This window comes from Macaca mulatta, chromosome 6 (genome assembly GCF_049350105.2).
Source record: "Macaca mulatta isolate MMU2019108-1 chromosome 6, T2T-MMU8v2.0, whole genome shotgun sequence".
Taxonomy (NCBI): domain Eukaryota; kingdom Metazoa; phylum Chordata; class Mammalia; order Primates; family Cercopithecidae; genus Macaca; species Macaca mulatta.
The window spans coordinates 43894788-43919653 of record NC_133411.1 but is presented as its reverse complement, the minus strand read 5'-3'; the positions used below and the strand labels follow the sequence as shown (position 1 = coordinate 43919653).

At 36.4% G+C, this 24866-nt stretch overlaps 1 protein-coding gene across 1 annotated transcript in view; it reads right to left on the bottom strand.

Moving 5' to 3' along the window:
- Window positions 1-24866, bottom strand: part of CCDC152 (coiled-coil domain containing 152) — a 47991-nt gene that overhangs the window by 19588 nt on the left and 3537 nt on the right. The window contains exon 3 of the mRNA XM_078004694.1: window positions 11887-11955. Coding sequence (XP_077860820.1) covers window positions 11887-11955 — 69 coding nt within the window. The remainder of the gene's footprint in view (window positions 1-11886; window positions 11956-24866) is intronic.

Genomic DNA, 24866 nt, shown 5'->3' with positions numbered 1-24866 from the left:
GTAGGAATGGACAAAGCTATTCAACTTTTTGGCTCTGATTAAAACTGGGAAGATGAACCCAGTGGGCAATCCCACAAATTGCCATTTTCTATGTATCTAGATTTCTAGATGGGCAACTACAGAGTAGCTTTTATAAACTACTGACAACTGTGTGCACTAAGCTGTTGCTGCTCTGAGAAATCACAAGAGACAAACTTATGTACCTTTTTACTCTCCACTGATTTTTGCCACAGGAAGATGTCACCAGTAAAGTGGAATGCAAGCAGTAATTTGGTAAGACCCAGGATTTGCATTCCAGCCTCCAGGCATGAAGACTATTCTATCTGGGTTAAGTCAAGCTGTATCTCACTAGATCTTCTCTTCCATTTTAGCCTGTGCCATTCCTAAAAAATGTAATCTTTTCATTTTTCTAAGGAGACTAATCCCTAATAGGTTACAACTGGTTGTCTTCTTTTCATATGCTTTCTGGGAACTTTAAATTCCAAGGAATAACTTCTAGTTTCACTCTTGATATATAAAACAATGATTCTCTCTATACAAGTTGCAAAATCCTTCTACTCTCACAAATACTGCTATGGAGTACCTCCTGAGTTTGTTCCTGGGGAGTTGTTCTCTATGAACAATGGAGAATTTTAGATGTGTTCAGAGGTTTTGAATTAGCAAATCTGCACTGTCATAGTTTGCTTTGGACAGCCCCTAAGTAAGAAATTCAGACTCTTGGATTGTGGTGTTTTCTCTTTAATTTCTTCCCCTCCGAACATTCCTATGATATGACAAAGCAGTATCCTAGTGCTTGAAGTTTTAGAAAGAAAAGTGCTAAAATTTTCTCCCCCTGGTTCCCCACCCCAATTACAACCTGACTTTAGCATCTATTGTTGAGATCTAGAGTCAATATATGAAAGGGATTGGGAAAGAATAAAGGGAAAAAGGACAAGAAAGGGGGAGAAAGGGTAGGATTCATTCCAGAAATACTTAAAAACCATCTCAAAATTGGTGATGAAAAGCTACATTTTCTAAGAGCATAGCCAGAATGCTACTTATTACTGTAGAGTATTAACCAGAAGTTCTGGGCAGGTTTCTTCAGAGGGTCCTCAGATGAGGAACCAGACTGAATTTAGAGAAGATTCTTCAAGTTGAAGGCTCCTGTAGATTCAAATTGAGTTTTGAGGATCTTTTGTCTGCTAGAATTTGACATATTAGCTCTTGAGCGATGAGGTAGTATAATGAACCTCTCCAAGAGTAGAGGGAACTGACATTTATTTAGTATCTTTTATGATTTTTAGACACTGTTCATGTGTTCTACAACTGCTATCACTGCACTGTTCCTACAGGAGACAAGGAAAAGTATCAGAGGGTATGGTGGCTCCTGGGAGATAAATAATTTGTGATCCACATGAAATGCCCCCTGTATTTGAATGGTATAATGATTACCCAAATCATAAAGAGTACAGATTCATTTACATTATAATAAAAAAGTTCACAAGTAGTAACAAATAGAGTTTACTAGAGTAAAAACTCCATTAACATAATTGAAAAATATGTAGCAAAATAACTGCATCTCTTTTTGGTAGAAAGAAAAAGTAATGCATGTTATATGTTAGTACATTATATTTTGTAAAAATAAAACTCTTAAAACTTGTATTGCTTTGAAAACAAATTGTCATTTACTACAGATTTTGGCATATATACTCATATCTCCACATACACCCACACCCACACCCACAAATACTTGGCTGTGTTTATTAATTTAAAAACCTCTTTTTTCCCCCTAATTTGAAAAGATAAATCTCCACAGGGACTTGACTGAATAGAATGATACATAAACTCACCTGTTCATGAGACTTCAACTTCTCTTTTATAAGATCAGCACTTATTTTTAGTTGTTCATTTTCACCTGTGTAAGAATAATCAAAGATCATAATATATAGCACTTTCCAATTAATATGAAAACATGTTTAACATTTTAGCTTCCATTATGTATGCATTCAACAAACATGCATCCAGCAGCTGCTACACATCAGGTACCACACTAGACACTGAGAATATGAAAGTGAAAAGAGTTATTGCTCTTCAAAGAACTTATAGCCTAGTGCTGAGTCAAATGTGTTAGTAGTTATAATATGCTATGATAATTACTCTTTAATGGCAGTATATCTGAAATACTACAGGAACCTGTAAAAAGAAAACCCAGGGCAGCTTGAAGTCAGGAAAGGAGAAGAAAAGCTACTTGAGATGAGATTTAAGTGATAGACTTACCCCATGTTAAGAGAGAGCATTCTAAATACAGAAAATTGCACAGAAGACCATGGGCTTGAGTGAATACAGCTTGGAAAAACTACAATTCAAGTTCGGTATTGTTGAAGTGTAAAGTGTGAGCAGGAGCTGCTATATAGGTTGGGATCCTATCACTAGGTAGACACATTCTAGATGAACAATTTTGGATTTTGGTTTTAATTTACAGGGAGTCATCAAAGAACTTTGAATAGTGCAGAAGTGAAATAATGAGAGTTACATGCTAAAACGATTATCTGGCAATGTGGATGATGAATGAGAGCGTTTTGACCCTAGAGGAATGGATATCACTAAGTATAGGTCAAGTAAGAGATAACAGGAACCTAAATTATGTCAGTGGCAGTATGGAAAAAAGGAAGCAATGAGGAGAATTATTATTTAGATGATAGAATTATCTAGGAATTTAGTGACCCTTTAGTTAAAGGAGGCAAAAGAGAAAGGCGGAAACTTTTCTTTTAAGGTTTCTGGTTTGGGTAACTGAAAACAATACCTTCATAATATTTTTAACAAATTTTAAAAACCCTGTGGTTAATTTTGATTACTAAACATCCAGGTCAATTTAAAACTGTAATTTCCTATTTGATTGAAAGTTTTCATGATCCCTATCCAACTGGCTAGATCAGTAGCTGTAAAGAGTCAATAAAAGTGGGAAAGAAGTCTTAGTTTGCTCCTCAGTTGCTCTTTCCTGTCTTTCCTCTGGGTCATTTCTTGGGGGATGGAGACAGGAAATAAGGAGAGGCAAAAATTCTCTATTTAACTTCGAGGTTCCAGTCCTTTAGGTGCTTGTAGCAAATATATGCAGAGTCTGGACTCACTCCAACATTTGGCAACCTTTTAGCAGATGTCATTAGAACATGGAAATATGTAGCTATTTTATTGTTAATTGTGGCATGGGCCCTAGTCACTAATTCCAGGTCAACGGGAAAAGCCTCACTAGACATCCTATTACAGTTTCTCCTCTACAACCTTAACTATAAACACAACCAAGAAGTAGTTAAACAAAACAACAAATCAGTAAAGATTTTTGACATTATCTTCTTTTAGGAAGGTTTCTTTTGCAGTAGAGTAACGTTGAGAGGAGCCTTGGAAACAGAGTCCACTTATGAAACTATTGCAGAGGTATTAAATCACAGTATTAAAATTAAAACCTTGACTATAAACAAAACTAAGAATTAGCTAAACAAAACAACAACAAATCAGTAAAGATTTTTGACATTATCTGAACAACGCTTTAGGAAGGCTTGTTCTGTAGTACAGTAACATCGAGAGGAGCCTTGGAAACAGGGTCCACATATAAAACTTGCAGGGGTATTCTATCAAAGTGTTAAAATTAAGTAAAAATCTAAAATCAATTAGTTTTCAAAGGTTGTGATGAGAAAATGATAGGAAAAGTGTTACATTTTTAAGGGTCATATTTAATACAAATTTTAATCTTGATGATGGCTTCAGTTTGTCAGATTGTGTCTTTCAAGAAAGTAGTCCATTTCACATAGGTTATCATTTGTTCAGAGTATTCCTTTATTATCCTCTTTTTTTTTTTTTTTTTTTTTTTTAAATATTGAGATGAAGTTTCACTCTTGTCTCCCAGGCTGGAGTGCGATGGTGCGATCTTTGATCTCTGCAACCTCCGCCTCCCGGGTTCAAGCTATTCTCCTGCCTGTGCCCCTGAATAGCTGGGATTACAGGCGGGTACCACCACGGCTGGCTAATTTTTGTATTTTTAGTAGAGATGGGGTTTCACCATGTTGGCCAGGCTGGTCTCCTTTATTATCTTCTTAATGAACATGACATTTGTAGTGATGTCCTTTCTTTCATTTCTGATATCATCAACTTGTGTAATCTCTCCTATTTCCTTAGTTCATCTGGCTAGAGACTTGTCAATTTTATTGATCTTTTCAAAAAAACAGCTTTTAGTTTCATTGCTCTCTATCGATTTCTTGTTTTCAATTTTACTAATTTCTGCTTTATTATTATTTCTTTTTATTACTTACCTTGGATTTAATTTGTTCTCCTTTTTCTTATTTCCTATAGTGGAAGCTTAAATTAATTTTAGCTTTTTCTTGTCTTCTCATATACACGATTTAATGCTATAAATTTCTCTTTAAGCACTGTTTTTGCTGCATTTCACAAATTTTAATAAATTGTATTTTCAGTTTTATTTAGTTCAAAATATTTTAAAATTTGTTGATATTTATTTTTTGACCACTGTATTATTTAAAAGTATTCTTTAATCTGCATATATTTTCAGATTTTTCATCTATCTTTCTGTTTTTGATGTCTACTTTAATTCCATTGTGGCCTGACAGCAGACACCGTATGATTTCTGGTCTTTCGAATTTGTTAAGGTGTGTTTTATAAGCCACAATGGGATCTATCTTGGTGAGTATTCACTAAGTTTGAGGAGAATGTGTATTCTGCTGTTGTTGGATGAAATAGTCTATAGATGTCCATTATAGTCAATTGATTGATGGTATTGTTGATTTCAACTGTGTCCTTACTGATTTCCTGATAGAAGAATGTTGAAATCTTCAACTACAATAGTGGAGTCATCTATTTCTCCTTCCAGTTCTATCAATCTTTGACTCACATATTTTTGATGCCTTTGCTAGATGCATATATAAAATAATTTTTTGTCTTCTTGGAGAATTAATCCTTTTATCATTATGTAACACCCCTTTTTATCCTGGATAATTTTTCATGCTCTAAAATCTGCTGTTTGAAATGAATATAGCTACTCCAGTGTTCTTAGTGTTAGCACGGCATATCTTTCTCCAGCCCTTAGCTTTTAATCTATATGTGCCTTTATATTTAAAGTAGACTTTTTTGTAGAAAGCATATAGTTGGGTAATGTTTTTTGATCCACTCTGATAATCTCTGTCTTGTAAACTGTGTATTAGGCTATTGATTTTCAAAGTGATTTTTGACAAAGTTGGATTAATATCTAACGTATTTGTCACTGTTTTCTATTCATAGACCTTGTTCTTTGATCCTATGTTTGTCTTCTATTCTTTGTCTGCCTTTTGTGGTTTTGAGTATTTTATGTTATTTCATTTTCTCTTCTTTTTTAGCAAATCCGTTATACTTCAATTTTTAGTTTTTTTAGTGATTGTCCTAGAGTTTGCAATATACGTTTACAATGAATTCAGGTCCACTTTCAAATCCATTATACTGCTTCTCAGGTAGTACAAGTCTTTTATACTAAAGTATTCATAATTCCTTCCTCTCATTCCTTATGTCACTGATGTCATATATTTCACTTATGCATAAGCTTTTTAAGTATCATTAAGTATCATTACTTAATAATACAGTGTTGCTATATTTTGAATAAACTGTTATCTGTTAGATCAATTGAGAATAAGAAAAATAAAAGTTTTTATTTTGCCTTCACTTATTCCTTCTGTAAGGTTCTTCCTTTCTATGTATATCCAAGTTTCTGGCCTATATCATTTTGCTTCTCTCCTCTTTCATCACTTCCTGCAAGGCTGGTATACTTGCAACAAATACTCTCAATTTTTGTTTGTCTAATAAAGTCTTTATTTCTCCTTTCTGGACAATAAGTTTGCAGGATGCAGAATTATTGGTTGGCGTTTTATTCTATCTCTCTCAGCACTTTAAATATTTCACTCTACTCCTTTACTGCTTGCATGGTTCCTGAGAAGAAGCTGGGTATAATTCTTATCTTTGGTCGGTCCTCTATAGGTAAAGAATTTTCCTCACTCTTGTTTCAAATTTTTTTCTTTGTTTTTTGTTTTCTACAGTTTGAATATGACATGCCTATGGGTAGTTTTTTGAGCATTTACCCTGCTTGGTGTTCACTGAGCTTCCTGGATCTGTGGTTTGGTATCTGATATTAATTAGGGGAAATTCTCAGTCATTATTGCTTCTGATGTTTCTTCTGTTCCTTTCTTTCTTTATTTTCCTTCTGGTATTCCCATTAAGTGTTTGTTACAGCTTTTGTAGTTATTACACAGTTTTTGGATATTTTGTTACTTTTTTCCTAGTCTTTTTTTTTTTTCTTTTCAGTTTTGGAAGTTACTATTGACATATTCTCAAGCTTAGAGAGTCCTTCCTGATGCTGAAAAATTCTTTTCATTAGGCTATGTCTAGTCTACTAATGAGTCCAACAAAGGCATTCTTCATTTGTGTTTAGAGCCTTTAGCATATTAACCATAGTTTTTAAAAAATTTCTGGTCTAATAATTCCAATATCCCTGCCATTTCTGTGTCTGGTTTTGATGCTTTCTCTGTCTCTTCAAACCGTTTACTTTTTTTTTTTTTTTAAGTGTGCCTTGTAAATTTTTGTACAAAGCTCATGACCAAGTACCAGTAAACAGGCCTTCAGTGATTTGATGGTAAGGTGTTGGCGAAGGAGAAGCATTCTATAGTCCTATGATTAGGTCTCAGTCTTTCAGTAAGCCTGTGTCTTTGGACTGTGAGCTACCCTCATGCTTCTCAGTCCCTCTCCCCTTTGGTGAGATGGAATGACTAGAGTGGGCTGGAGTCGGCAAGGCTAGGGGGAGCTGAAATAGGATATTTTCCTCCCCTAAGGCAGCTTATCCTTGGCTAAAACCCCAGTAGTTTAGGTTCAGATAAAACAGCTTCTTTTGAGTCAGGCTTTCTTAAGACCAGAAGCTGTTGATTATTTCAAAATGGTTACTTTTCCTCTCCTCTGGCCAACAACATGAGGGGATTTTCCCCATATCTTAACTGTGAGATCTTAGCAGAGCTCTTACAGGTAAAACTTACAAAACTGTAGGGGCTCCCCTATGGGATTGGGTCCCCTGAAATTTTTAATCTCTTAGACTTGACCACGGTGAGCCTCCTGCAATTCATCAAAATTACATTTTAGGGTTTCCCGGTCTGACAAACAGGGAGGTTTCTGTTCTTGTAAGTTGTGATTTTCTGAATCTGCCTCCCTGTCTCCAATTCTAGGTGCATCAATCTGTCCTGTGACCTCACTTCTGTGATCAAAAGAGTCTAAGAATTGTTGATTTTTCAGTTTGCTCAATGTTTTACTTGTTAGCAGGGAATGACAACTTCCGAGATCCTTATATGTTTTACCAGAAACATGAGGTGCATTTGAAGGATTTTCATTAAAGTTAGAATTCTATTTCCAAGTTTTATGTGCAAGTGAGAATACTTAAAAGTGACACATTTTTAGCCCTGAAGTTGCTTAATGGTGGAACCATTTCTAAAGATACAATGGTTTTTCCATAAATTAATTTTCCAAAATCAGTTAATTGGCCACTGTTGGCTGACATTTTATCAAGTCTAATAGACTTTGATTACTTTTTAACTTAATATGCCTGATAAAGAGCTTGTATGGGGGTAGGAGAAGTGACAGCTCTGATAATTTCTTATTGTTGGCTTGTGCTTGCATTATTGTAATTATTATTGTCCTCAATATATGTTTTATTTTTTAAAACTACTTGTCCATTTTGGAAGGATTAGTTTGATTAGAACTAGCTACTTTTATCTATCAATCCTCTTATCTAGATACATATAAACTGTACTTCATGGCCATACACTGAAACTAGAGGAAAAAGCAAACATGCAATTGTTCAGTTTTAGAACTCCCATTCTCCTCGGAGAAAGAAGAACCTTGTGTATCACACGTGACATATAATTAACTTACACATAGAAAAAGGAATATTATCCTAGTTATTAAATTTTTGTAAGATGACTGGCTTTGAATTTTCAGATAAAAATAAAGATAAATAAGAATTGTAATTTTTTTCTACATCTCATTGAATTATCTTTTACATAATCCATAAGTCCCTACTGGAAAGATTCATTGATAAGACTAAAGGAAGGTAGCATTTCTCTCATTGTAACTGAAAAGTTTCTTAAACCTAGAGGGTAATTGATTAATTGGCTCAATAGTGTTACCAAAAAACCAGATACTTTTAGTTTACTTTTCTTGCTGTCCTCCAAAATCATCCTGCTGGCATGAATTTTAGACTAGAAACAAGAAATCTGTAACAATTTTAGGCATTATATACAGTCTTATAACAACCAGAAGAACACAGTCCATCTCTTGGGAGAGAGGAAAATTATTCCAAAAGAACTCCCTTGGAGTTTGGTTGCAATCAGCTTTCCCTGAGGCATATGGTTAAGTGAATAAACGGTGAATGTCTGAAAATGAAAAACAGTTTCCTATTAAGGAGAGAAAAGAGCTACTGGAAAGGAAACCACTGGGTAGCTTAAATAAGCAGATTAATCATACTATCTTGGCAATCAATTGGATGAAAATGGTCAAATATAGATAGTTCTTATCTATCATCTTGCTCAATCAAGGCTTGTAAAAGCATTGGGAAAGTGAACTCAATGAATCATCATTTATTTGCAAGAGGCATCATACAATATTCATTTTTAAAAATGGCTATTTTATTTTTTTATTGTTTGAGACAGAGTCTTGTTCTGTGGCCAGGCTGGAGTGCAGTGGCGTGATCTCGGCTCACTGCAATCTCCAACTCCTTGGTTCAAGTGATTCTCCTGCCTTAGCCTCTTGAGTAGCTGGGATTACAGGCAAGCCCACCATACCCAGCTAATTTTTGTATTTTTTTTAGTAGAGGTGAGGTTTCACCATGTTGGCTGGGATATGGATTATAGGCGTGAGCCACAGCGCCCGGCTAAGAATGGCTGTTTTAAAACTTGTACCTGCCTTGTACCGGATCTCAAAGAGAAAGTTTTCTGTTTTCTCCCATTCTTTATGATGTTAGCTGTGAGCTTTTCATTTACGGCCTTTATTGTGTTAAGGCAAGATCCTTCCATGCCTATTATCTTCTCTATCTATACCTATTTTGTGAGAGTTTTAATTCATCAGTGGATGTTGAATTTTGTCAAATGCTTTTTCTGTATCTATTGAGGTGTTCGTGTGTTTTTTTCCTACTCATTTTGATAATAAATAGAAATCACATGGTGTATCACATTGATTGATCTGTGTATACAGAACCATACTTGCATCCCAGGGATAAATCCCACTTGGTTAGGATATATGATCTTTTTAATGGGCTGTTGAATTTTATCTGATAGTATTTTATTGAGGATTTTTGAGTCTGTGTTTATCAGGGATATTGGGATGTAATTTTCTTTCCTTGCAGTGTCTTTGTCTGATTTTGGTGTCAGGGTGATGCTGGCCTCATAGATGAATTTGGAAGTGTTCCCTTTGCTTTTATTGTTTGAAAGAGTTTAAGAAAAATTGGTATTACTTTTTCTCTGAGTGTTTAATGGAATTCCCCATGAAGCCACCTCATCCTGGGCTTCTTTTGGTGGGAGATTTTTGATTATTTACTCAATCTCCTTATTTGTTGTTGGTGTGTTCTGACTATTTCTGACTCAGTTTTGGCAGGTTGTATGTTCCTAGGTATTTGACTATTTTTCCTAGGTTATCCAGTTTGTTGGCATATAGATGCTCTTAATAATCCCTTATTATCCTCCTTACGCCCCCTAAGACAACAGTTGTATCGTTTTCTCTTTCATTTCTGCTTTTATTTACTGACATCTTTCTTTTTTTTTCAGTGTAGCCAAGGGTTTGTCAATTTTATTTTTTCAAAAAAACAAACTCTTAGTTTTGTTAAATTTTCTGTTTTTTTAATCTTCTATTTGATTATTTTCTCCTATAATCTTCATTATTTCTTTCCTTTGATTACCTTTGGGCTTAATTTGTTTTTTTTTTTTTTCCTAGTTCCTCGAGGCGTAAAGATAGATTACTTATTGGATATATATATTTTTCCTTTTAAATTTAGGCTTTACAGCCATAAACTTCCCCATTAAAATGTCTTTTGCTGTATCCTATAGGTTTTGGTATGTTGTGTTTTCATTTGTCTCAGATATTTTACAATTCCTTTGGTTGATTCTTTGACTCAATGATTGTTCAGGAGTGTGTTTAGTATTTTTGCCACTTCTTTTCAACATATTTGCTGGAAATCCTAGACAGAGCAATTAGGAAAGAGAAAGACATAAAGGGCATCCAAATCAGAAGAGAAGAAAATTATCTATATTCTCAGATGACATGACTATATACTTAGAAAACCTATTAGAACTAATAAACAGATTCAGTAAAGTTGCACTACACAAAATCAACATACAAAAATCGGTCACATTTCTATATACAAATTACAAAATATCTGGAAAGGAAATTAAGAAACAATCTTATTAACAATGGCAATAAAAATACTTAAGAATTAACCAAAGAAGGTGAGAATCTTGTACACTGAAAGTAATAAAACATTGATGAAGGAAATGAAAGAAGACACAGATAAGTAGATTAGAAGAATTAATATTGTTAAAATTGTTAAAATATTGTTAAAATGTCCATACTATCTAAAATGATCTGCATATTTAATGCAATCACTATCAAAATGCCAATGACATTCTTTACAGAAGTAGACAAAACAATCTTAAAATTCATATGGAATCACAAAAGACCTCAAATAGCCCAAGAAATCTTGAGTAAAAAGAACAAACCTGGAGCCATTGCACTACCTAATTTCAAAATATATTATGGAGCTACAATAATCAGAACAGTAGCACTGTTTTAAAAAAAAAAACAGACATGTAGATTATGGAACAGAATAGAGAACCCAGCTGGGTGTGGTATTTTAGTCACAAGGAAGGGAAAAGTTGTTTTGAGCCCTGGCATTGAAATAGGAGCACGAGTGCCCTTTTTTTTTTTTGAGACGGAGTCTCGCTCTGTCCCCCAGGCTGGAGTGCAGTGGCCGGAATTTGGCTCACTGCAAGCTCTGCCTCCCGGGTTCACGCCATTCTCCTGCCTCAGCCACCCGAGTAGCTGGGACTACAGGCGCCCGCCACCTCGCCCGGCTAGTTTTTTGTATTTTTTAGTAGAGACGGGGTTTCAACGAGTGCCCTTTTTTAACACTCCAAATTACAGGAATCACATATAAGATCAATATTTTATCTCACATATATAAGGTGCTTGTTTTAAAATAAAAGCAGAGGTCTAAGATGAGAAATGCTTATTTGATGTGAGTTTTATGTGGAAGGGGCCTTTAAGGCAATTTAGTTTAATCTCTGATATAGTAGAAAAAAATCTCACAGCCGTCACAGCTGAGTCAGAACAGCACAAAATACTTGGTTGGTCTGTTTTGTGAATGGTAGGCCTGTTTGATTAAAATGTTTGTTAAAGATAAGGTAAGCTGAATGTGTTGACTTCACTTGCACAAATACAGTCTTAGTCTATGACAAAAAAATTAAATGGTAAATTATCACTGTGGTTTAAATAAAAAATTATGGTTTAACTAGTAATACCCACTCTTCAAAACTGAACACAAGGTTATTAAAGACCAACAATGCTACTGAGAATAAATCTATTTCTAAACTTTTTAAGGTAATAATTATATGACCTATACAAAACATCCCTTTATGTCACTATCAGATAGAACATGACTGAATTGTTCCGTTCAGCATAACATTTCTGATTTCATAATAATCTAGGAAAATATTTTTAAGTAGTAAGATGTCCACTTTTAGCTGATAAATTGAAACTTATTATCAACAATGTAAAAGCTTCCCATTTTTAAAAGTGCTCAAATAAACAAAGCTTTTTTAGATTTTACTTTTTTTTCTAACTTACCTTTCAAATTCTGTTGACATTCAATGGTTTGTTGTAGCCCTTTAATTATATTATGAAGAGTAGCACATTCTAAAACATAAAAGATAAATTTATTTTAAAATCCTTTGCTTTCATTTTGGAATTATTTTCAGTTGAAATTATTAAAATAATATTTAAGCCAGGCAATGGTGATGTGTGCCTTGTAGTCCTATAGACTCAACGGGCTGAGGCAGGAGGATCACTTGAACCCAAGAGTTCAAGGCTGCAGGGGGCTATGCTCACGCCATTGCACTCCAGCCTGGGTGACAGAGCAAGACCCTGTCTCTAAAAATAATAATAATAATATTTAATTTGAAATTATAAGATCTTAATAAAGCAGCCAAGCACCTTAAAGAAAATTATATAAAGGAAAAACACATTTTTTTTTTTTTGAGACAAAGTCTTGCCCTGTCGTCCAGGCTGAAGTGCAGTGGCATGATGTTGGCTCACTGCAACCTCCGCCTCCCAGGTTCAAGTGATTCTCCTGCCTCAGCCTCCTGAGCAGCTGGGATTACAGGCATGCGTCATCATGCCTGGCTACTTTTTGTATTTTTGTAGAGACGGGGTTTCACCATGTTTGCCATGCCAGTCTCAAACTCCTGACCTCAAGTAATCCACCTGCCTCAGGTGATCCACCCCCCTCGGCCTCCTAAAGTGCTGGGACTACAGGTATGAGCCTTTACTTTTAACTCACTCATTAAGCCAAATGAATTTCAAAACTTGGTAATGACTTTCCTAAAGCACAGAATAGTATGGATCCTACCATATGCCTAAGCAATCTCTGCCCTAAGTAGTAAGGCATAACTGCATATGTCTGGGGAACTATAAGAAGAATGTCCATGCAAATCTTCCATGAAAGAACATCCTAAGGAAAGGGAGTCAAATTATATTGTTTTGGTATAAGACAATGTGTGGTACAATTGTGTGGTATAAGAGAATGCTTTTCTTACTCTGTCTTCCAGTCTGTCCTCTTAGTACTTATGCTTGAGTCTTAGAGCAAGAGATTAGCAATAAAAGGAGTAAAAACTCAATAAGTAGTGTTCCAAGGCTTCAACAACTTTGTTGCCAATGGCTGCTGACATAATAGAAGACAGAAGTTTCCTTGCAAATATTAGAGCCTTGACATGCACATACAAGCCTTGACTATTGGTTACCAACAGCAACAGCCAAGATGGACAGCAACAGTAGTGGTAATTTCTATTACTTTAGAAGTCCACTTGGCTATTAGGGCTACAACAGCAGAGACTATTTTTTGTTTTGCTTACCATTGCTTCCTACTGTTTAGAACACTTGTGGTCCATAGCAGGCAATCCACAAATATTTGTTCAGGGATAATTGGGTTGACAGGTAATATCACAGTAAGTTGAAGCAGATAAGGGGTAAGTAGAGAATCTCTGTTATGAAAATAACATATATTTTGTCGATTGAATGAACCAATACTGTGAAGGGAGAATTAAAAATTTTTCACCTTTTAATTAGAGATTCTGCACTCAGTCTCATGTACTTTTTCAACTATGCTGACAGAAATGAAAGTATTTTGCAGAAGTTTAAAGCTTAGTGATGATACAAGGTTTTGCTATTGTGGCTCTTCACTCCTCCCTGCTCTCCCTACCATCCCTACCATCCCCACCATCCCCACCATCTACTCAAAGTTCTCATCATCATCCATTTTCTCTATCTTGCTATTTCCCAGTAAGAGAATAATGGTTAAATTACATTTGACAGAAATTAGCTGAGAATCTGCTTCATGAGTGTCACTGTGCTAGCTGCTAGAATTCAAATATTAAAGAGGCATAGACAGACTCTGCCATCACTTGTCTTTGTGCCTTTTAGAGTAATGAATCCAGTGATTCATAGAATATAGTAGCTGAAGATACCTCAGTAATCTGTAAATTGAAAACAACTCTGCAACTGAATGTTTCAAAAATGTGTATTTTCAAAACTTGAACACAAGGGGGCGCGCTCACCACATTTTCTACAATGGAACCTAGATAAATTATTTTCTCATTTTTTTTCTTTTTCTTTTTTTGACTTAAAAAAAAATCATTATTATACTTTAAGTTCTAGGGTACATGTGCACAACGTGCAGGTTTGTTACATATGCATACATGTGCCATGTTGGTGTGCTGCACCCATTAACTCGTCATTTACATTCAGTATATCTCCTAATGCTATCCCTCCCCTCTCCCCTCTCCTCACAATAGGCCCCGGTGTATGATGTTCCCCTTCCTGTGTCCAAGTGATCTCATTGTTCAGTTCCCACCTATGAGTGAGAACATGTGGTGTTTGGTTTTCTGTTCTTGCAATAGTTTGTTGAGAATGATGGTTTCCAGCTGCATCCATGTCCCTACAAAGGACACGAATTCATCCTTTTTTATGGCTGTATAGTATTCCATGGTGTATATGTGCCACATTTTCTTAATCCAGTCTGTCACTGATGGAAATTTGGGTTGATTCCAAGTCTTTGCTATTGTGAATAGTGCTGCAATAAACATATGTGTGCATGTGTCATTATAGCAGCTTGATTTATAATCCTTTGGGTGTATACCCAGTAATGGGATGGCTGGGTCAAATGGTATTTCTAGTTCTACATCCTTGAGGAATCGCCACATTGTTTTCCACAATGGTTGAACTAGTTTACAGTCCCACCAACAGTGTAAAAGTGTTCCTGTCTCTCCACATCCTCTCCAGCACCTGTCGTTTCCTGATTTTTTAATGATCGCCATTCTAACTGGTGTGAGATGGTATCTCATTGTGGTTTTGATTTGCATTTCTCTGATGGCCAGTGATGATGAGCATTTTTTCATGTGTCTGTTGGCTGTATAAATGTCTTCTTTTGAGAAGTGTCTGTTCATATCCTTTGCCCATTCTTTGATGGGGTTGTTTGTTTTTTTCTTGTACATTTGCTTGAGTTCTTTGTAGGTTCTGGATATTAGCCCTTTGTCAGATGAGTAGATTGCAACAATTTTCTCCCATTCTGTAGGTTGCCTGTTCACTCTGATGGTAGTTTCTTTTGCTGTGCAGAAGCTCTTTAGTTTAATTAGATCCCATTTCTCAATTTTGGCTTATGTTACCGTTGCTTTTGGTGTTTTAGACATGAAGTCCTTGCCCATGCCTATGTCCTCAATGGTATTGCCTAGGTTTTCTTCTAGGGTTTTTATGGTTTTAGGTCTAACATTTAAGTCTCTAATCCATCTTGAATTAATTTTCATATAAGGAGTAAGGAAAGGATCCAGTTTCAGCTTTCTACTTATGGCTAGCCAATTTTCCCAGCACCATTTATTAAATAGGGAATCCTTTCCCCATTTCTTGTTTTTGTCATGTTTGTCAAAGATCAGATGGCTGTAGATGTGTGGTATTATTTCTGAGGGCTCTGTTCTGTTCCATTGGTCTATATATCTGTTTTAGTGCCAGTACCATGCTGTTTTGGTTACTGTAGCCTTGTAGTATAGTTTGAAGTCAGGTAGCGTGATGCCTCCAGCTTTGTTCTTTTGATTTAGGATTGTCTTGGCAAAGCAGGCTCTTTTTTGGTTCCATATGAACTTTAAAGCAGGTTTTTCCAATTCTGTGAAGAAAGTCATTGGTAGCTTCATGGGGATGGCATTGAATCTATAAATTACCTTGGGCAGTTTGGCCATTTTCACGGTATTGATTCTTCCTATTCATGAGCATGGTATGTTCTTCCATTTGTTTGTGTCCTCTTTTATTTCGTTGAGCAGTGGTTTGTAGTTCTCCTTGAAGAGGTCCTTTACACTCCTTGTAAGTTGGATTCCTAGGTATTTTATTCTCTTTGAAGCTATTGTGAATGGGAGTTCATTCATGATTTGGCTCTCTGTTTGTCTGTTACTGGTGTATAATAATGCTTGTGAGTTTTGCACGTTGAGTTTGTATCCTGAGACTTTGCTGAAGTTGCTTATCAGCTTAAGGAGATTTTGGGCTGAGATGATGGGGTTTGGTAAATATACAATCATGTCATCCGCAAACAGGGACAATTTGACTTCTTCTTTTCCTAACTGAATACCCTTTATTTCTTTCTCTTACCTGATTGTCCTAGCCAGAACTTCCAACCCTGTGTTGAATAGGAGTGGTGAGAGAGGGCATCCCTGTCTTGTGCCAGTTTCCAAAGGGAATGCTTCCAGTTTTTGCCCATTCAGTATGATATTGGCTGTGGGTTTGTCATAAATAGTTCTTATTATTTTGAGATACGTTCCATTAATACCGAATTTATTGAGAGTTTTTAGCTTGAAGGGCTGTTGAATTTTGTTGAAGGCCTTTTCTGCATCTATTGAGAAAATCATGTGGTTTTTGTCTTTAGTTCTGTTTATATGCTGGATTACGTTTATTGATTTGTGTATATTGAATCAGCCTTGCATCCCAGGGATGAAGCCCACTTGATCATGGTGGATAAGCTTTTTGATGTGCTGCTGGATTCAGTTTGCCAATATTTTGTTGAGGACTTTTGAATCAATGTTCATCAGAGATATTGGTCTAAAATTCTCTTTTATTGTTGTGTCTCTGCCAGGCTTTGGTATCAGGATGATGTTGGCTTCATAAAATGAGTTAGGGAGGATTCCCTCTTTTTCTATTGATTGGAATAGTTTCAGAAGGAATGGTACCAGCTCCTCCTTGTACCTCTGGTAGAATTCAGCTGTGAATCCATCTGGTCCTGGACTTTTTTTGATTGGTAGGCTATTAATTATTGCTTCAATTTCAGAGCCTGCTATTGGTCTATTCAGGGATTCAACTTCTTCCTGGTTTAGTCTTGGAAGAGTGTAAGTGTCCAGGAAATTATCCATTTCTTCTAGGTGTTCTAGTTTATTTGTGTAGAGGTGTTTATAGTATTCTCTGATGGTAGTTTGTATTTCTGTGGGGTCAGTGGTGATATCCCCTTTATCATTTTTTATTGCATCTATTTGATTCTTCTCACTTGTCTTCTTTATTAGTCTTGCTAGTGGTCTATCAATTTTGTTGATCTTTTCAAAAAACCAGCTCCTGGATTCATTGATTTTTTGGAGGGTTTTTTGTGTCTCTATCTCCTTCAGTTCTGCTCTGCTCTGAGTTATTTCTTGCCTTCTGCTAGCTTTCGAATGTGCTTGCTCTTGCTTATCTAGTTCTTTTAATTGTGATGTTAGGGTATCAATTTTAGATCTTTCCTGCTTTCCCTTGTGGGCATTAAGTGCTACAAATTTCCCTCTACACACTGCTTTAAATGTGTCCCAGAGAGTCTGGTATGTTGTATCTTTGTTCTCATTGGTTTCAAAGAACACCTTTATTTCTGCCTTCATTTCATTATGTACCCAGTAGTCATTCAGGAACGGGTTGTTCAGTTTCCATGTAGTTGAGTGGTTTTGATCGAGTTTCTTAGTCCTGAGTTCTAGTTTGATTGCGCTGTGGTCTGAGAGACAGTTTGTTATAATTTCTGTTCTTGTACATTTGCTGAGGAGTGCTTTACTTCCAACTATGTGGTCAGTTTTGGAATAAGTGCGATGTGGTGCTGAGAAGAATGTATATTCTGTTGATTTGGGGTGGAGAGTTCTGTAGATGTCTATTAGGTCCACTTGGTGCAGAGTTGAGTTCAATTCCTGGATATCCTTGTTAACTTTCTGTCTTGTTGATCTGTCTAATGTTGACAGTGAGGTGTTAAAGTCTCCCATTATTATTGTATGGGAGTCTGAGCCTATGTGTATCTCTGCATGTGAGATGGGTCTCCTGAATACAGCAAACTGATGAGTATTGACTCTTGATCCAATCTGCCAGTCTGTGTCTTTTAATTGGACCATTTAGTCCATTTACATTTAAGGTTAATATTGTTATGTGTGAACTTGATCCTGTGATTATCATATTAGCTGGTTATTTTGCTCGTTAGTTGATTCAGTTTCTTCCTAGCATTGATGGTCTTTACATTTTGGCATGTTTTTGCAATGGCTGGTACTGGTTGTTCCTTTCCATGTTTAGTGCTTCCTTCAGGAATCTTTGTAGGGCAGGCCTGGTGGTGACAAAACCTCTAAGCATTTGCTTGTCTGTAAAGGATTTTATTTCTCCTTCACTTATGAAACTTAGTTTGGCTGGATATGAAATTCTGGGTTGACAATTCTTTTCTTTAAGAATGTTGACTATTGGCCCCCACTCTCTTCTGGCTTGGAGAGTTTCTGCCAAGAGATCTGCTGTTAGTCTGATGGGCTTCCCTTTGTGGGTAACCTGACGTTTCTCTCTGGCTGCCCTTAACATTTTTTCCTTCACTTCAACTTTGGTGAATCTGACAATTATGTGTCTTGGAGTTGCTCTTCTCGAGGAGTATCTTTGTGGCATTCTCTGTTTTTTCTGAATTTGAATGTTGGTCTGCCTTACTAGGTTGGGGAAGTTCTCCTGGATGATATCCTGCAGAGTGTTTTCCACCTTGGTTCCATTTTCCCCCTCACTTTCAGGCACACCAATCAGACGTAGATTTGGTCTTTTCACATAATCCCATATTTCTTGGAGGCTTTGTTCATTTCCTTTTACTCTACACTTCTCTCTTGCTTCATTTCATTCATTTGATCTTCAATCACTGATACTCTTTCTTCCAGTTGATTGAGTCGGTTACTGAAGCTTGTGCATTTGTCACGTAGTTCTCGTGTCATGGTTTTCATCTCCATCAGTTCTTTTATGGTCTTCTCTGCATTGATTATTCTAGTTATCCATTCATCCATTCTTTTTTTTCAAGGTTTTTAGTTTCTTTGCACTGGTTATGTAGTTCCTCCTTTAGCTCTGAGAAGTTTGATCGACTGAAGCCTTCTTCTCTCAACTTGTCAAAGTCATTCTCCATCCAGCTTTGTTCCATTGCTGGCAATGAGCTGCGTTCCTTTGGAGGGGAGATGTGCTCTGATTTTTTGAATTTCCAGCTTTTCTGCACTGCTTTTTCCCCATCTTTGTGGTTTTATCTGCCTTTGGTCTTTGATGATGGTGACGTACTGATGGCGTTTTGATGTGGGTTTCCTTTCTGTTTGTTAGTTTTCCTTCTAACAGTCAGGACCCTCAGCTGCAGGTCTATTGGAGTTTGCCTGAGGTCCACTCCAGACCCTGTTTGCCTGGGTATCAGCAGTGGAGGCTGCAGAAGACAGAATATTGCTGAACAGCGAGTGTTGCTGTCTGATTCTTGCTCTGGAAGCTTTGTCTCAGAGGTGTACCCAGCCATGTGAGGTGTGAGGTGTCAGTCTGCACCTAGTAGGGGATGTCTCCCAGTTAGGCTACTCAGGGGTCAGGGACTCACTTGAGCAGGCAGTCTGTCCATTCCCAGATCTCAACCTCCGTGCTGAGAAAACCACTGCTCTCTTCAAAGCTATCAGACAGGGACATTTACTTCTGCAGAGGTTTCTGCTGCTTTTTGTTTAGCTATGCCCCATTCCCAGAGGTGGAGTCTACAGAGGCAGGCAGGCCTCTTTGAGCTGCGGTGGGCTCCACCCAATTCGAGATTCCCATTGGCTTTGTTTAACTACTTAAGCCTCAGCAATGGCGGGTGCCCCTCCCCCAGCCTTGCTGCCGCCTTGCAGTTAGATCTTAGTCTGCTGTGCTAGCAATGAGGGAGGCTCCATGGACGTGGGACCCTCTGGGCCAGGTGTGGGATATAATCTCCTGGTGTGCCATTTGCTAAGATCCTTGGTAAAGCACAGTATTAGGGTGGGAGTTACCCAATTTTCCAGGTATTGTGTATCTCAGTTTCCCTTGGCTAGGAAAAGGAACTCCCTTCCCCCTTGCACTTCCCAGGTGAGGTGATGCCTCACCCTGCTTCAGCTCTCGCTGGTTGGGCTGCACCTGCTGACCAGCATTGACTGTTCGACATGCCCCAGTGAGATGAATCTGGTACCTCAGTTGAAAATGCAGAAATCACCTGTCTTCTGTGTCGCTCATGCTAGGAGCTGGAGGCTGGAGCTGTTCCTATTTGGCCATCTTGGGTGCCGCGGGCTGAACCTAGATAAATTCTTCACGAGAATATCATTCACTAATTTTGAATAATGGCTTTTAATTCTCTTTGCAAAATTTAATCCACACTGTTGTTTTGTTGTTGTTGTTGTTGGACTTTACTATGTAATTTGAAAATGCTGGTCTATTAAATTCTTACTAAAAACCAGAGGTCAGAATATTAAGCTATTTCTTATACTATATAATTTAGTAAATCAATAATCATTTTGAGCTCAGATATGGGCTCTAAGATTATGAGCCCATAATATTATAATATTCATCAATATGAATATTAATATGTATTTCATACAATAGTTGCAAATATTAAAAGCAATTATACATGTAAAGAGTTTTCTGTAGTACTTAGTTCTCAATACTAATATTATTACTATCTTTAACTGGCAAAGAAATTCTTTATCTGACTGGCATCAAATGTAGAAAATAAAATGTCCATATATCATTCTTTGTTGTTGAATAAATTTGATCATGTGTAGTTTGCCCTTCCTTCCTAAGTGAATTATCACACACTTGGCTCCATACGTTGTCATTCTTATTCATTCTTTTATATTTGCTAAGTACTATCCAGCTGAAACGACATTAGATTTAGAATAAATAAAATCGTATTTCTTAAAAATAATGTTCGTGGTTACATAGCAGGTGTATATATTTATGGGGTACATGAGATGTTTTGATAAAGGTATGCAATGTGAAATAAGCACATCATGGGGAATGGGGTATCTAGCCCTTCAAACATTTATCAACTGAGTGATAAACAATCCGGTTACACTCTTTAAGTTACTTTAAAATGTACAATTAAGTTATTATTGACTATAGTCACCTTGTTGTGCTAACGAATAGTAGGTCTTATTCATTCTTTCTATTTTTTTGTACTCATTAACCATCCCCACCTCCCTTGCAGCCCCCCACTACCCTTCCCAGCCTCTGGTAACCATCCTTCTACTCTCTATGTCCATGAGTTTGTTTTGACTTTTAGATCCCATAAATGAGAACATATGATGTTTGTCTTTCTGTGCCTGGCTTATTTCACTTAACATAATGATCTCCAGTTCTATCTATGTTGTTGCAAATGGCAGGATCTCATTCTTTTTTATGGTTGAATAATACTCCATAGTTTGTGAGTGCCACATTTTCTTTCTTCATTCATCTGTTGATGGACATTTAGGTTTCTTCCAAATCTTGGCTATTGTAATCAGTGCTGCAACAAAGAGTGCAGATCTCTCTTTGACATACTGATTTCCTTTCTTTTGTGTATATACCCAGCAGTGGAATTGCTGGTTCCTATGGTAGCTCTATTTTTAGTTTTTCAAAGAGCCTCCAGGTTATTCTTTATAGTGATTGTACTAATTTACCTTCCCATCAACAGTATACAAGGGTTCCCTTTTCTCCACATCCTCACCAGCATTTGTTATTGCCTGTCTTTTGTATACAAGCCATTGTAACTGGGATGAGATGAGATTTCATTATAGTTTTGATTTGCATTTCTCTGATGATCAATGTTGTTGAGCACCTTTTCATATGCCTGTTTACCATTTGTATGTCTTCTTCTGAGAAATATCTATTCAAATCTTTTGCCCATTTTTGGATTGGATTATTATATATATTTTTTCCTATAGGGGTGTTTGAGCTCCTTACATATTCTAGTTCTTAATCCCTTGTCAGAGGGGTAGTTTGCAAATATTTTTTCCCATTCCGTGGGTTGTCTCTTCACTTTGTTGGTTGTATCCTGTGCTGTGCAGAAGCTTTTAAACTTGATGTGATCCCATTTGTCCATGTTTGCTTTGGTTGCTTGTGCTTGTGGGGTATTGCTCAAGAAATCTTGGCCCAGACCAATGTTCTGGAGATTTTCCCTGAAGTCTTCCTGTAACAGTTTCATAGCTTGAGGTCTTAGATTTAAGTTTTTAATCCATTTTGATTTTATTTTTGTATATGGTGAGAGACAGTAATCTAGTTTCATTCCTCTGCATATGAATATCCAGTTTTCCCAGCACCAGCTATTGAAGACTGTCTTTTCCCCAGTGTATGTTCTTGGCACCTTTGTCAAAAATGAGCTCACTATACAGTATGGATTTGTTCATGGGTTCTCTATTCTATTACATTGGTCTATGTGTCTGTTTTTATGCCAGTATCATACTGTTTTGCTTACTGTAGCTCTGTAGTATAATTTGAAGTCAGGTAATATGATTCCTCCAGTTTTTTTTTTCATTTTCTTAGGACAGCTTTGGCTATTCCGGGTCTTTTGTGGTTCAATACAAATTTTCAGATCATTTTTTCTGTTCCTTTGAAGAATGTCACTGGTATTTTGATAGGCATTGCATTGAATCTGTAGATTCCTTTGAATAGTATGGGCATTTTAACAATATTGATTCTTCCAATCCAAGAACATGGAATATTTTTCCATTTTTTGGTGTCCTCTTCAATTTCTTTAATCAATGTCTTACAGTTTTCATTATAGAGATCTTTCACTTGTTGGTTAATTCCTAGGTATGCAATTTTATTTGTAGCTATTGTAAATGGGATTACTTTTTAAATTTCTATTTTAGGTTGTTCACTGTTGGCATATAAAAATATTACAGAGTTTTGTATGTTGATTTTGTATTCTGCAACTCTACTGAAGTTGTTTATGCTAATAGTTTTCCTGTTGAGTCTTTAGATTTTCCAAATATAAGTCCATATCATCTGCAGACAAGAATAATTTGACTTCTTCCTTTCCAATTTGGATGCCCTTTATATCTTTCTCTTGTCTGATTGCTCTAGCTAGGACTTCCAGTACTATGTTGAACAACAGTGTGACAGTGGATGAAATTCTTGTCATGTTCCAGATCTTAGAGGAAAGGATTTCAGTTTTTCCCCATTCAGTATGGTACTAGCTTTGGGTCTGTCATATATTGCTTTTATTATGTTGAGTTATGTTTCTTCTATCCCAGTTTTTTGAGGGTTTTTATCATGAAGGAATGTTGAATTTTATCAAATCCTTTTTCAGCATCATTTGAAATGGTCATATAATTTTTAGCCTTCATTCTGTTGATGATGCAACACATTGATTGATTTGCATATGTTGAACCATCCTTGCATCCAAGGGATGAATCCCACTTGGTCATGATGAAAGATCTTTCTAATGTATTGTTGAATTTGGTTTGCTAGCACTTTGAGGATTTTTACATCAGTATTCATCAGAGATATTGGCCTGTAGTTATTATTATTATTTTTTATGTGTCTTTGTCCGATTTTGGTATCAGGGTAATACTGGCCTTGTAGAATGAGTGTGGAAGTATTCTCTCCTCCTCCTTTATTTTTAGGAACAGTTAGAGTAGGATTGGTATTATTTCTTCTTTAAATGTTTGAATATACAAGCAATTCTCCTGCCTCAGTCTCCTGAGTAGCTGGTATTACAGGTGCCTACCACCGTGCCTGGCTAATTTTTGTATTTTCAGTAGAGACGAGGTTTCACCATCTTGGCCAGTCTGGTCTTGAACTCCTGACCTCATGATCCACCCTCCTCAGCCTCCAAAAGTGCTGGGATTACAGGTGTGAGCCACCCTGTCTGGCTGAAATTTAGTTAATAATAGTGGATCAATTGGCACATCTGCTATAACAAATGCATCATACTAATGCAAGATATTAATAATAGGGAAGTGGTGGGGTGAGAGAGTATACGGAAATTCTCTGTAATTTCACTCAATTTTTTTCTGTCAACTTAAAACTGTTCCAAAAAGTTATTAATTTTTTAGAGTCAAAAGTACAAATCCTTTCTTTTATTGTTTCCATATGCTGTGTCATACACTTAGAAAGGCATTCTCCATTATAAAAATAAAAACCCTACATCTCTCTTCTAGTTTTTCTGTGGTTTCATCTTTTTAACTTTTAATAAACTTTACTTTTTAGGGCTGTATCTTCAAACCTTGGCTGTGATAATTTCTCAGAGTTTCCTTAGTTTTGATGACTCTGACAGTTTTGCAAATACTGATCAGGTATTTTGTAATGTCTCTCTATGAGAATTTTTCTGATATTTATCTCATGATTAGACTAGGGTTATGGGTTTTGGGAAGAAGACCACAGAAGTGCCATCTTTATCATATCATATCAAGAGTGTATACTATCAATATGATATAACTATTTATGTTGACCTTAATCATGTAACTGAGGTAGTATTTGTCAGGCTTCTCCACTTTGTAGTTACTTTTCCCCTACCCTCACCCTTTTCATACTGTGTCTTCACTATAGTAAAGAAACTGACTATACTGAGCCCACGATTAATGAGTGTGGAGCCGTGCTCTTCCTCCTTGAGGGCAAAATATCTACAAAAGTCATTTGCAATTCTTCTGCACAGAAGATGTGTCTCTTCTTCCCCAATTGCTTATTTATTAAATCATTTATTTATATCAGTAAGGATTCATGGATGTTTATTTTACACTTTGGGCTAGCTCAGGTTGTTCCAGCATTGGTTCTTTCAGTTGGCTTTTATCTCCCTTTTAACATACTCCCATCACTGTGGGGTGCTTTTTGTTTGTTTATTCCTTTTTGAGGACTTTCTTACTTTCTGCCCTTATAAGATACTTGAAGCTTATTGTGCATCTTTCCTGCCCCAGTGTTATAATCAGCCATGTCTCAAAAAAATCTTGGTTCCTTTTATTAGAGAATGGTGTAAGGAACCAAGATCTGGGAACCAGAAATGCTCAATGTCAGTGGGGAATTATTGCCTCTAGGCCCTCTCAGTTGACAGAGCAAATCAATATATTTGTACAACTTCCCTTTTAACACACATTTTTGACACATTTGACATTTATTTTGATGTAATTATAAGGTATAAATTCAATTTAATTATTTTCCCCATGGTTTTTATAGGCCTGTATTGAGACTTCAATTGGACATTTCTTTTGACCTCAGAAAGTTGAGCGGCCTCAGAAAGATTATTTAACTTGTCTCATTCTGTTTCTTCATTGGTGAGGCAGAGTAATAATACCCATCTTACATGTCTTTCAGGGCTATAATAAGGATATAAATGA